Genomic DNA, 14,502 nt, shown 5'->3' with positions numbered 1-14,502 from the left:
ATTCCTTTTAAGTTGACATGTAACTTGATTAATTAACGGACGGAATTAAAAGAACGGATATGCATGTACAATATGTGTGATATAACATGTAACAAATAAACAATCGATCAATGTACAAATCCAAATCGTTGTACAAATTTCACGTGCGAAGATTATTGATACACTTTTCTAAAATATCCTTTCTTATCCTTGGATAATCTGTGTTTTGTTTCAATACTTCGTTGCATGCGTCAATAGCTTCGGCATAATTCTTTGACTTCAGGCAGCAGTAAGCCAGTTTGTAACCGACCGATAGTTTCGTTTTACCACCGCATTTCCAGGCCTGAGCGTATCTCGCCGCCGCTTCTCGATAATTCTGATCTTTCTCGGCGATGTAGCCTGAAAATTATATCCAAATCATGATTTATTTTATAAATAAAAGAAAGAAAATACGATTTAATAATAACTTTCTATTTTCTAATTTTTGTAAATATATATGTCCTATAGTTTCAATTTGTCTTAACCTGACAGCTCGTGAGCTCGCACGCAAGTGGCATTGTGCTGCAGCACTCGCTTCAGCAGCTCATTCGCCAGCTCATACTTGCTGGACTGCACGTAAATGTCCGCTAACAGTAACCAACAACGTTCCAAATACTCGGCATCCTCGAATGTCCAGACATTTTTGCTGACGCGCTTCAGGTGATTACGGGCGCGCGGCGTTTGCTTCAGCAGGATGTGAGCGGTGGCCATACCGAGCGCGGGTCCTACGTGATCCCGCAAAGTCTCCTGACTGGCCAGGGCGGTGCAATCTTGCAAGGCCTTCTCGATGTTAGATTTTTGCTTGGTGGCCAACAAGAAGAAATTGCTCAGGAGTTTGTGAGTGAGCTCCTCATGAGGGCTTCCCTTGGGGTTCAATTCCTACAATAATTTATTTAAAAAATATAATATATAATTTTTAGATTGTTGAGAGTAACATATACATATGTATATGTTCAGACACAAAAGGTTTTGAAAGTTAAGTTGATTAAAACCTGTAGCAATCGATAGGCCGTTCTCAAAGCCATCGTCCTCGAGTCCTGATATTCCGCGTCTTCGTCGTTGAATGCTTCGTTCGACAGTGTGGTATCGTCATCGGGATCTAGACAGATCTCGATCATGTTGTAGATTGCCTGCTGACCCCATTCTGGATCGCGTCGGGCGAAATTAAAGTTACGAAGAGCAGAATTCAATTTGCCTGTTCGCCAATCCAGCAATCCGGCACAGTAGTAAAAGCCAGCTTCTGTATTACCAGCACCCATTGCAGTCTGAGCACGTTGCAGCCACTCGTTGAGATCGTCCATAGCACCTACAACAATACTCAACTTTTGTTAATTGTCTGTCAAAAATATTCAATGAGCAAGAATGTGATAATTTATAACAATTTACGAACCTGTTCTGCGCGACACTTCTATCAATCTCGCTAGGGCAGTCCAATAGGTTGGTTGACGCATCAACAGTTGTCGAAAGTGGAACGCCGCGGTCTCAAAGTCTACCTTTCGGAACGCAAGATCCGCCATCATCACAGACGCGGCCTCGTTGTTCGAATCAGCATTCAACAAGATGGAACAATTTTGTGCGCACCGGTCTAAATTGTTCATCTGATATACATTCATATAAATTCATCTATGTTAAAATTTTTCTATCAAAAATCAGAGCTCGACAATCATAATTTAACATAATCTAAAAAATTTTTAATAGAAGCCACAGGCTCCTCCTCTCCGCTAATTCATTCAATAAATTTTCCCGTTAATAATTGTATCAAAAATCGAGATGTAAATTTATTTAACAATTAAAATATTTTTTTTTAATCTAACAAAGCATCATTTATTTAATTTATTCACCTGCATATATAATTTTGCCAAAGAGAGTAGAGCGTTCATGTCCGTGTGTTTGTAAGTCAGTGCCTCCTTGTAATACACGATGGCTTCGTCATAATTGCGCAAGCTCGACGCATAATCGGCCATTGTTAGACAAATATTCGCTAGCGCGTGTCTCTGATCCGTAACATCTGGCGAAATGGTAAGACGCTGAATATATCTATGTTGATTTTCCTTGGCCTCCTTCAAAGTGAGTAACGCGCCCTTAATATTACCCGACTTTTCACGCACTTTTGCAAGCAATAGCAATTCCTGTCCTCGCATCTCTAAACTCTGCATATCAGAGTCGCTTCGCTTATCTAAACAAATATAAAATTACAATAAATTTAGATTATTAATTATTGATGTATCAATGTTATCGATATCGTTATAATCATTATGAGTTGAATTATATTTATTTAAAATTTAATTTTTCCAATTTTAAAAGATTACCTTGTAACTCTTGTACCAAAGTCGCTTCCGCCTTGTCGTACTGTTTCATCTTCATGTACAGGTTGGCCAAATCCAATTTCAGGGTTGCGCAATTGTCCTGTTTTACTATGTCCTTGTAATAATTAATTGCCTTCGCGTACTGATGCGCCTTGACGAGTGCTTTGCCCATTTTATTCGCAATATCTACCTTGTCGACTGGATTTTGTGAGAGTGCCTGCTCATATGCCTCTATCGCTCTCTCAGGTTCCTGTATGGACATGTAAGCGTTACCCAACATGCTGTACGTTTTCGGTCCAGGGCAATGCTCTACCAATTCTCTGAAAAGCATATATCGACGGTAGTAATCTTTATCTTTTTAAATATATATATATTGAAAATAAGATAGAAATTAAAGTTTCTGTACCTAAAACATTTCGCGAACGCTTGACGGTCCTTCCTATAATTCAAGTTGATTTCGGCTAGTTTAGTATGCGCCTGCAAATAATACGGTTGCCCCGGATGGATATTCTGCAAGCAGTCGACAGCGTTTTCCAGTTCTCCCATATCTAGATAGATATCGGCGATGCTGATCGTGACTCTTTCTAGTTCGGCAGTGCCAGCAAGGTTCGTTTTCGCTTCCTCAACGAGGGCCAACGCCTCGGCAAATCGTCTTGCCCTGCTGTATGCCGCGATCAATTCTAAATACAATGTCGCCCGATCCGATGCGGACATGTCGGATTTCCTGTTTGTGCCACCGATCAGTTTAGCCAGCGACATGGCCGTCTGACAGCTCTTAATGCAATTCTCCAAGTCGCCGGCTTGTCGCTGCACCATGCCAATGATCAGATGGTAGACCGGCTCGTCGCGGATCTTAAAGTTATAGCTCAGACCGACTTCTAGGCTCTGCGAGGCAAGCTGGTATTTGCCCTGATACGCCAAGATCTGAGCCATTGTGAGATGTGCCTGCGCATTGGATGGTTCCACTGTATCTAACAATTTCCTCAGCAAAGTCAATGCGCCCTCGTAATCGCCGCTCTGCATTCTGGCCTTGCTGAGCAATAATAAAGCTGCGCTGGAACCCGGGCAGGCCTCCACTAACTGTTTTAGTAAGCGAACGCTCGGTTCCTTTTCCATTATACTACTCTGCTTAAAAAGTTTAATAGAATTAGATAAAAGGAAGATCGACATAATCGATTCTTTTAATCAGAGTAATTACCTCGTCGCTCATCGGTGATTTGTTCAAAGAAAACATCAACCGTTGCTTTGCGATCTCGAGACATAAGTCCGGTTTAAGTTCGCTGAGATACTCGTAACCGTAAACGAGGCCTTCACAACTTTTCAACAAAACATTCGCCGCCGCATCAAGATAGCCGAGCGCTTTAACGCTGTCTTCATTGGAGGCAATCTTCGCGGACATAAATAGTAGTCGCACATTCGTCGAATGTGGTTGTATCTCCATCAAAATTTCCACCTGTAAAATGCAACATATAAGATAATCTTCTAACATTTATTCGATTAATGTTATCTATCTCTTATATTTAAGTAGAAAAATTCTACTTTTAAATATATCTATTTACCTGTTGGCGCGCCTGTTCCAGATCCTCCGCGGATCCCTCCAGCAATTGACAGCGAGCCAATCCCATGAGTGCTACGAAGGAAGACTGATCCGCACGAATGGCGTTTTTGTACCAACGCTCGGCGTCCTTAACGTTGCCCAGTGCGGCGTGTACATCACCTAGTTCCGCCATCAGCTCTGCATTGCTCGACGACGTCGCGTGTAACATCTTCTCGGCTATTCGCGCTAATTCTGATAGAATTCCGTGATCTTGGAACGCGATGCCGAAAAACAATCGCAGATTTTCGATCAGTAAGAACTCGTTCTTCGGTTCAGCGAGCAACAAGTTGCGCAGAAACAACTGCAACTGCGGCAAACCTTCGCTGGGATTGCCGTCTCTGCAGAGAGCCACAACTGAGCTCGTCTTGATGGCGTCTAGATTGTTTGACTCGATCGATAGCACTCGGTTTATCATCTCTAGCACCTGTTCCCAATCCTTCGCAGTTAATAGACACTTCATCTTTTCTATAAGTGGCAGCGGGAGTTTGGGATAACGCACGACCAGAGAATTCAATATCGCGATGGCATCAGAGTATTCTCCAGCGTGTTGTTTCACCTTTGCGGAACCCAATAATGCGCTCAAGTTTCTCGGCTCTTCCTTTAGGACCCAGTCGAAGAAACTTCCTGCCTCTGAGGTATCCCCGCTGAACCTCAAACTGGACTCTAGCCATCCCTTGACAAGCAATACGTTGATATTCGTAGGTTTCATTTTATATGCTCGATCCGCGTACTCTTTCGCTTTGTCTGGACGGCGAGCGAGAAATAGTACGGACGCTGCGAGGTACAGTGCGACGCAGGAAGCTTTCCTGCGCTCATCTCGTATCCTATTTTCCATCTGAGTCACAGTACTACGTTCCGCGTCGACCAGAGCCATGTTTTGTATGAGCAACACCGGTAGTGTAAAGTCCCCGTAGTTTAGCAAGTTTGAACTTTCCTTGATGGCTTCGTGATTCTTGCCGACAAGGACGTACGCCAGACACAGTAAAAGCTTCAATCGCTCGCTACCTGGATAAGCATCCCGCGCCTGCTTGGCGCTGGTTAGCATGCCATTATAGTAATGCTGGTGGCAATGCCACTCAATTAGAGCTACGTATTCTGTTTCTTCCATTTTTTCTGTGCTTTAAATCCTTTTATAATTATTAAATTTTTCAATCAATCCTGAAATAAAATGTTAGAATATTATAAATGGACACATTTAAATATATAAATTGTTTAAAAGATTTTTAATAATCTTACATTACTGTCAACTTCTCTTCTGACTTTTAAAATTCTTAACATCTTAAATTTACGGTAAATCTTGGAAAATCTAAATCTTTGAATATTCAGATTTAGATTCCTAAATAATTTTTCAACATATATATAATGAGATTGAGTGTTCAGAGTTTTGATGCTTACATTGAATTATTAGAATTTGAAATCTTCAGAATCCGGTAAGTTGTTAACAACATCATAGTCTGAATTTGCTGAATTGGAACCATCGAGAATATGAGATGGACCAACAATGCGTTCCTCCAAGTCAAAATTTTTCACTGCAAGGTAATATTTTTGCAGATATTTGCATCTCAAGTACATGTAAAAATTATTTACTATAGCGTATGTAAATGCTGTCTGAAACACATGTGAGCTTTCACAAAGTACTTTAAAATATTTTGTAGTTAAATCATACAATTTTCATACCTCGGCTAAGAGTCGCGCTAAACCTTGGCCTTTATATTCAGCAGGAACAGTAACTGATTGCATATCCAGGATCTTTCCATCAGTTTTGTATCGCAATACTGCTCTTACTATTATTCAAACCAATAATCATGTATATATAAACACATGTACAAACATACCATATATCTACAGTAAAAAAAAAATAATAGAATATATTAATTTTAAAAACTATGTACCTTAGAAAAAAAATGTTTATAAAAGTCATAAGACATGATGTGTTCCATCAAACAGTTGTGTGTCACTTTGACATTTGATTGCGTTTTGAGGAACATGTGGAAATCATTTTAACATCATATTTTGAATTTTTAAAATAAAAATTATCATTTTTTTATTTTATATTCTTGCAGATGTCAAAACATTTTTAATATGATATGATTAAATCCTTTTTCGTTTATTAACTTTATTACTCCATTATTTTTTTCTTACTCTGTATATATGTATACATATTATATAGATGTTATTATATAACGAATGTTTTATTATATATTTTTCCAAATTCTATGCTTACATTTATCGTCTAATTGAACGTAAAAAATGCCACGGTTTACGTTGTGATGAACGACGTGCAGGAGTCGCCGTTGATGTATTTCATTACTTGCTGCTTGTTTCAACGTAACCGGCCACGACTTGAATGTAGCGATTCCCATTTACCTGTTCGATTATTTCCACGCCTTTACATTGTGATCAAATATATTGATATAATATGTAATGCAGAATCTCGTGACGACAAAAATAATTAGAGGTTATGTCTGTTGACAACAATCGTTGCCGTAGCAACTGTCAAGATGTATTGCAAATATCTGCATTACCGACAGTCCCTCGAATTTAGCAGAGATGAAAACCATTTTCTCTCGAATCAGTTATATACAATGTTCGAAATTATAATACATTCATATTTTCTATCTTTTATACAGAAAAAAATAATAAAGTGTGTATATATATATATAGAGTAATATACAATATATATCATCTCCACTACATATTTTAACATTTTATATTTAGCTAATATATGTAGCCTGTATTGAGACCACGTCATATGTTATTATGAGAATTAACAATAAATTAAAAGTTTATAACAGATCTAGACTTTGTATTATATTTAAAGATAAATTTATATTTCAAGGCAACAAAAAGCTACATTTAAATTTTAACTAAAAAAGTATCGGGACGACTGGACTTTGCTGATGTCAAAGTCACCCTTTTTTGGTAACTTCTCAAAAACCTTCCATGAAAGATCGTTGCTTCTTTGTTTTACGAGCCTAAAATTTTAATTAAGTAACGTTAATGAGATAGATATTTCATTTTCTCTTGGTTTTTTAATAATTTTTACATATGCATTTTGATCTTCAAATTTTTTTTATAACTTACCCCTCACTAATAAACTTTCCGTATCGTTTACAAAGGAACTCGGACAAATCTTCAAGAATAGGCTCGCAATGAAGCGCAATGAATTGCTCCCGACAGATCTAAAGAAAACAGAATATTATATGTTAATGTGTTATTTAAAAACAAAATTACAGTGAAACATAGATGCTTCTGTAACATTGCTCACTCTGTTCATAATGTCGACGGTGCATGCATGCGTCCAGAAACAATCATGTACAGACATGAACGTAATCCCCGCTTGTTCACAATACAAACTCGTCAGCATCATGTGACTAGAGTCCAATGAGTGGATGAAATTCGGCGGAAAGGCGTTTTTTTGTTTCAATGTGTCTGGTTTCCTGCAAACAGCATATATTTGTATTGAGTAAAATTAATGAAAAAGAAAAAAAACTCATATGTAAATACACGAGAAATATACAAGAAATGACTTCAAAGAGAATTCTTGCATTTAGATAATATAACTCACAAAAAAATTATGTGAAACTATTATCTCGTAACTGTCATTTTGCATAAAATCATTATATAATTAATTTAATAATTTAATAACTATTTTATAACTTTCAATAAGAGCAGTTGTTTATACCTTTAGCATAAGTAGAGATGTAAATGAGATTACATTACAGTTGAAAAATTGTAATTTCATATTAAAAAAAAACAAATAATGCTGTTAGACAATAAGTAAATTATTTGTGCAATAATATTGCAAGTGACATAAACTTATAAAATAAAAATCTTTTCTTCTATTTTTCTCAACTCTATCCATAAAATGAATACGGGCTCACCTAACGAGTTTGTTCTGATTAAGCGACTTGACACGCTTGAAATAGGGTTGAAGGACCGGAAGACCTAATGGCGTCACCCACTGCACGTACTGATTGTATCTAGTTGAGATGACGCGAGCGCAGTCCGTAAACCAATCCTGGATCTCTTTAGCACTTGTAAACATAGTTCGAAGGGATTGAAACGTTTTCTCGACCAGATACAAACTGCCGCTCCAAGTATAATCCTGGTTGAACTCCTTCAAGTCGCTCAGTTGCCGAGCGATTTGAAGTCTACCGCCAAACTTTGTAACACCATACACCGTGGTCATCACCGTCTGCTTAATGACCTTCCTCGTGACAAATCCTTCCAAGGCTTTGGCTACTTCATTGCCGGCCTCCGCGTCAATCTTCCTGTATTCATCAACCATATTAGCGACAACACTATATACATCCTGTGGCGTATCCGAGGAATACAAGTTCACGCTTTCCGCTCCAATCTGATCCCTTCCAAGAGCGGCATAATGCTGCAACCCGTTGCAACTACCGTCTTGGTGAATCGGTAATCTACAGATGTACTCCTCTACGTTCGGGGACTGCAGGGCATTGTCTATCTCCTTGCACGCCGCCAGAGTCTGCCACGGCTCGTCGGATTTAGTCCACCACATTTCTCCCGTCAAGGGATTTCTCGCACTGTCGATAATTAGATCCAATATCTCGTTCGCGAATTTTAACCGTTCACTTATCGGCTCCCTCTTTTTCATACCGGTCAAGTTTATCATGTGAATCTTCAACCAGTCTAGACCCTTCGGACCTAGAGGTTTTCCCTGAGCAAATATGAGAATTGAACGACTCAAGTCCGATGCGAGATGCGTAAGATGAGGTGGCACCGGGTAAGCTCTGCCTCTAAAATCCAAATTATGCGGCAGCCAGAATACCCTGTCTCTAAAGTGATTAGCGAGTGATAATTTATAGAGACAATCGCACCATAGCGAATATATTTCGTTCTTCTTGCGTCTGAGTTGAAGCGCCAATTTTGTTATCTTACTTTTATCCATATCGCTTGACGAATTGATTATTTCGGACAGAGACGGTAATGTTGAGGGTGATTGAGGTACGTCCAGCTTTTCCGAGCCTCCCTCTTGGAAGATCTGGATCAGAATATCCAGCATAGGCACGTTAATCTTCCATGGAATTGAACCAAGTTGATTCAAACAATCGAGCGCAGGATATAATTGCTTCGTCGGTGTATTTTTTAACAAAAGCGTCGGCGTCAAGTACAGATCACGAATGAAGCTTGCCTTGGAGAATAGATAGCCGCCGGTATCTATATCGACCCAAGGACGTGGCGGCGAGCACGTCGGCAAAAGAATCGTCTTAAAGGTCAATGTTTCTGGATGCGAATCTTTGTAGAGCCTGTGTAAGTAAGGATGCGGCTTGATCTCCTCTGTCAAAAAATTATTATTCTGTTTTCTGAAGAGTAAATAGAATGCTGGTATCTGTCGTTCGGGCGCGTCAGGCTTGGGTACATGAGAAATCTTCACGTCGTTCAGGATGATTTTGTACAGAAACTCGCCGATGCTCAGCAGAATGTTACGAGGCCATTCTGGCACTATCATCTCGGAGCAAATGCCGGATCGATTGGCATTCTGAACGAGTTGCTGCCATTTGACACGTCCGTTAACATTGTCAACGGACTTTTCCCGCATATACCATTCTAAATAGTTTTCGTAAAGTTTTATAGAGTTTTTTATGACACCAGCTTTCATCTTTCGTTGAAACTGAAACAAAGTTTACTAAATAAAGCCATCAATGTAATGTTTACGAATGTTCTTTTTTTTTTTTACATACGGTTAAGATAAAATATGTTAGAATTAAAAAATTTAAAAAAAAGAAAAAAATAAATAAAAGTATATATATATATATAAAAATAGAAAATCTGTAATAATTAAATAACATAAAAAAAGTAAAACAAATAATTTCAATATGTAGTATGTACCTGATATTTATTGTAAATGTATTTTCCTAATGTTATATACAAGTTCGACATGTTAGTGCTGTACGTGTCGGAGAATCTGACTAGTTGGTTAATTTCGCGTAGAATCGCGTTGATGTACTCCTCTTTGGGCAACACTTGCAAAAACGGGTACAATGTTTTAAAATCGGGTTTCATCATCAGCTCTTTTTGTTTTTGATAAGCTAAATTTCTCTCAAAAGCATGCGGCACAACTGATTTCCAAGATTTTTCCCATTCCATGATCCGTTCGATCTAAATGAAAATATATAATCACACTTTTTTTTCAACCATTTCTCTTTAAATAATTAATCTTGTGCATAAGATCAAAATGTAAAATCGTCTTTATTAATTATAAAATATAAATTTATGCAAGAAAGTTAAACACAAACAAAACTTATAAAAATTAAGTGAAGAAGCATAATGATAACTTAATAGAAATATGTATAACAATATTTTGAGAAAATTAATTACATAAATAATAATCTTAAGAAAAATTTAAATTTTTAAAATAAAGAATAAACTAATAAAAATTAATACTCTGTAAAAATGAATTAGAGTTCTATTTGGAATATTAATTTAATATTATTTGTCAACTTACAGCTTGCTGTCTAACGTCGGGATCTCCGGTGAATGGCGCGATACTCTTCACCTCCAGCTCACACTGCTTTTCCATATCGACTTGTGTACGCATCATGTCCCGCAGCTCACGCGTGCCTATTACTCCTTTGGCCGGGCTCTGATAGTTGTTGTTCATTATCAGGTTTCGTAATAATTTGCAGTTGTACGCACTGTCAATATCTCTGTATTGTACGCGATATTCTGGATCCAAGAACTGGATACATTTAAGAACGGCATCGCGTTGCGTTACGTTCATCCGCGTGTTCATTATGTTGTCAAAGGAGATGCCTCTGCGACTCATGTCGGCCGCCATTTCTGTCACGCACTCTGCAAGAAATCATGTAAGTTAAGAATTGAAAGAATTTAAAAAAAATTTAATTATAATCCAAAAGTTTTAAAGTTACAGTTATATCGTTATTTTCACGAATCCTATTAATCCATTCACCTGTCTGTTTCTCATCATTTTTTATTTTTCCAATCATCTCAAACATGAAAACATACGTCTGTGGATTTGATTTCACAGAATTCACCTTCATTAGTCTATAGATTTCAAAGACTTTTTCCAGACGCGCGTTAGAAGCGTGGGTTTCTAAGAGCAGATTATACAACGTGACGGCGGAAATGTTATTGTGCTTGAGTTGATTTCTGTTCAACATGAGCATCTCAAAGGCTCTGTTCGGCATTTGGATTTGTATGTAGACATCCATGTGCGCCTGTAATTGGGGTCTCAAATTCTGACTAGAGAGAGAATCTTCATGATCTTTTTTCTTTACGACAGTAATCGCAGTAGAAGGATTTGGAACATCGTCGTACTTGGATATCTGTGTACTGAAAAGACGAATTGTATATAAAGATTTTACAAATTATCCCAATTATATTCATACTTACAGTACATCATCCTGATTCTTATCTTTATTGTCATCCTTGTCAATCTGCAACGTATCCAAGAAAGAGGAATCCTTAATTAACATAGTATTATCGCTCATAGCATACTCCTTTAGATCCTCTACAACAGTAGATTTGTCTTTTAAATATTCGTCAGATTCCTTAAGTATATTGCTATGTACATAGTCTGTCTTGTCTTCCTGAAATCGACATATTTATTTGATATTTATGTAGACGAAAGAATAGCATATAATTTGTACTTGAAACTGTATCTCATGATTCACATGGTTTCAACCATTTTTTGTTTGCAACAAAAAAAAAGAAAAAAAAAAACACTACAATTTAATCTACTTACAGTGCAAACCAAATCTTTTTTAGGGTTAGCTTGGGTATCTCCTGCTTGTGTCGAGGTTGTCTTCTTATTGAGATGAAAATTAGAAATCTTATGCAGTTTATCCAGCGTTACATCAGGCTGACCAACCAACATGGATACATGAGCAGAGTTTAACTTGCGCACCGCTGCTCTTTTGCTGTTGGTTGTCTGATCTGTTACTAAAATGATAAAATAAAGATAATTAGTTATTTATTTGTTATTCACTAATTGCATTTTTTTTCAATGTATATGTCTATTATCTGTTGCACATTTATTCTGTATATACACAATTATAAATAAATAGTTTAGTACATTAATATACCTTCCAGTAACTCTGCATATTTTTTAGAGCGACGTTTAATCTTCTTCTTCCAAGGAGCATGCAATTCTACTGTATCAGTTGTTGCATAATGACGAAGCAGCGTGTATCTTGCCGCTAAAAGTATAAAAATGTAAAATAAATAATAACAGAAAGCAAATAAAGTGCAAAGTATATACTCATTATGTATTCAATTCCTATATTATTGCTCACTATTAATAATATTTATCTATGATATTCAAAATATCTTAATTCTTTGTCATAAACACTGTGTATATACATGATAATATTTTATTAAGAGAAACATGTTATTCTTTATTAATAAGAATGAGTAAGAAGAAATAATTTTCAATATCAAAGCTCGAATGCTATCAAATAATCAAATCAGGGTTGCAAAATAAAAATTTTTTCATATAACAAAATAAACAGCTTTCCGTTAATGAGAAAACAATAGATTTGTTTATCAAGCTTAAATGCATCTGCAATGGATCTTCAGTAAAACTCAAAAAAAGCTCTTTTTAACTTAATACAAGTGTTCTTTTACACTAATAATAATTGAAAATAACAACATTAAAAGCCACATGGTTTTCTTTTTACTGTAGTACAATTCTACTATGTTTGTCAACTATGTAAAGTTGTAATAAAAAAAAAGAAAAAAAAAGAGAGACTCTAACATATAAAATAAGAAAACTCTATAAAGCAAAAAGGGAAGAAATTATTACTATTTGCAATCGCGTGGCATTAAAATAAAAAAATGCATTCACACGTGCTACGTACGGCTGAGAGATTTCAGGTGATGAAAGTTGCAAAAGGAGCAGACTCGCATCGAGCACTGCGCGGTTGACACGATACGAGCATTCTGCATCGAGGCGGAAGTTCTCAGGAAGTTGAACATCTTCGTGCGACGCGAATCGCCAATCATCAGTCACCGAGAATATCGTCGACGATATCGGCGCGGCTAGCTAACCTAAACGCACCGCGAATGACGGCCATGTCACATTCACAGATTCACACTCGCTACTTCAGACTTTACGACCGGAGAGCGGAGAGCGGAGATCGGAGAAGCATTTTCGAAGAGACTCTCAAAAGTCTCAAGTCTCAAATATACGTGTATGTCATGCGTGTTACGACTTTCGGTATCTAGAGGTTGGGTCTCGAGACTCGAGAAACCCTACCAGCATGCCCCGCTCTTTGAAAACGCAGCGAGCGCCAAATGTCATTCCATCCTTGTTTCTTACAACTGAAAGTTGAACAAGGACAGAGCATACTCGTTCGCGCATGTGTGATGATAAATATATAAAACAGAACATTTTGAATAATATTGTGGCCGCAAAACTCTTGATGAAGTCTCGTATAAGTTAATATTAGAGTTACTTGTAACGTCGATACTTTTTTTTTTTTTTTTTTTTTTTTGGTACCCTAATTATCGCCCTAAGGGTGACGTCCCATAGCGCGGAAATCCGTAGCGGAACGGAAGGCGCGAAACCAGCGCGACCAATCACGGTCATTCCGTTTTCTTAAGGGGATACCGATGTACCGACCGAGTTCTAACCTAACAAAACAATATATTTACTTAATATAAAAGTTGCAATTTATATACATAAAATAAAATAGGTTCTCTCCTCTCAGAATTGCATGAAGGAATATTTGGGAACTTTTAGAAATGAGCTTAGAAGCCTAGAAAAAAAGTATGTTGTGCAGCACAACATTTTTTCTAGGCTTCTAAGCTCATTTCTAAAAGTTCCCAAATATTCTTTCATGCAATTCTGAGAGGAGAGAACCTATTTTATTTTATGTATATAAATTGCAACTTTTATATTAAGTATATTAAGTATATATTAAGTATATATTGTTTTGTTAGGTTAGAACTCGGTCGGTACATCGGTATCCCCTTAAGGTGCCTTTTCATGCTGACGCTCGACGCTCATTTTTGGCTCATTTCAAAACGGATCACGTGATCAAAATTGACGAATTGGTATTTTTATTTTTGGTCACGTGATGTCCTTTGACGCTGAAAATGAGCGTCGAGCGTCGGCATGAAAAGGCACCTTTACCTTCATTTTTTCAATTTTCCTTATGTTCCATGCAGCGGAACATGCGGAAATGGATTACGCGGAATAATATAAAATTAGTCTTTTTATATTATTTACGATATTTATAATACTTGGAATACTCTTTTAATCATATACAATAATATATATAATAAACTGGCGAACAATAGAAGGGAACAACTGCTTTGCATAACTATATAATATCTACTGAAAGGGATTTAGATGTACCACTATCAGTATTCGAATTTTACTGCACAACACCGTGCAGTAATATCTAAAGATTTGAGAAATCTACCAAGAAATCGCTCTTCAAGTCCTCCTGCAGCTAAAAAAAATTAGAAAAGATTTTGCAAACTTTTTCAATGAAATTGGCGCGTTTTCATGGCAATGGGATAAGATACTTAATAATGATTTATAAACGTAGTAATTAATGTAAGAAAAATGTGATGAAAATATTT

General features: G+C 37.0%; 2 protein-coding genes across 4 annotated transcripts; both read right to left on the bottom strand.

The window, feature by feature from the left end:
- Window positions 1-139: 139 nt before the first annotated feature.
- On the bottom strand, window positions 140-6,270 carry LOC140673746 (tetratricopeptide repeat protein 21B). Of its 3 annotated transcripts, none has more exons than XM_072906872.1 (12): window positions 6,146-6,270; window positions 5,599-5,763; window positions 5,317-5,450; window positions 3,884-5,079; window positions 3,523-3,777; window positions 2,731-3,452; window positions 2,328-2,644; window positions 1,860-2,194; window positions 1,409-1,616; window positions 1,011-1,324; window positions 504-897; window positions 140-378 (listed from the first exon to the last, which is right to left on the bottom strand). In XM_072906872.1, the coding sequence occupies exons 4-12, from the start codon at window positions 5,027-5,029 to the stop codon at window positions 140-142; spliced, it is 3,930 nt and encodes a 1,309-aa protein (XP_072762973.1). In that variant the 5' UTR covers window positions 5,030-5,079; window positions 5,317-5,450; window positions 5,599-5,763; window positions 6,146-6,270. The 3 variants fall into 3 exon arrangements, with proteins under 3 accessions (XP_072762973.1, XP_072762975.1, XP_072762974.1); XM_072906874.1 differs by having other exon boundaries at window positions 2,731-3,449; XM_072906873.1 differs by lacking the exon at window positions 6,146-6,270 and adding an exon at window positions 5,814-6,017 and having other exon boundaries at window positions 5,599-5,705.
- Window positions 6,271-6,719: 449 nt separating this feature from the next.
- On the bottom strand, window positions 6,720-13,168 carry Mtrnapol (mitochondrial RNA polymerase). Its single transcript, XM_072906875.1, has 11 exons — window positions 12,771-13,168; window positions 11,997-12,110; window positions 11,657-11,853; window positions 11,305-11,501; window positions 10,862-11,244; window positions 10,397-10,743; window positions 9,781-10,050; window positions 7,806-9,562; window positions 7,190-7,361; window positions 7,006-7,103; window positions 6,720-6,896 (listed from the first exon to the last, which is right to left on the bottom strand). The coding sequence occupies exons 1-11, from the start codon at window positions 12,913-12,915 to the stop codon at window positions 6,785-6,787; spliced, it is 3,792 nt and encodes a 1,263-aa protein (XP_072762976.1). The 5' UTR covers window positions 12,916-13,168; the 3' UTR covers window positions 6,720-6,784.
- Between the last annotated feature and the right edge of the window lie 1,334 nt (window positions 13,169-14,502).

This window comes from Anoplolepis gracilipes, chromosome 15, assembly GCF_047496725.1.
Source record: "Anoplolepis gracilipes chromosome 15, ASM4749672v1, whole genome shotgun sequence".
NCBI classification, from domain to species: domain Eukaryota; kingdom Metazoa; phylum Arthropoda; class Insecta; order Hymenoptera; family Formicidae; genus Anoplolepis; species Anoplolepis gracilipes.
The sequence above is the reverse complement of the archived record's forward strand: the minus strand, read 5'-3'. Positions and strand labels throughout refer to the sequence as shown.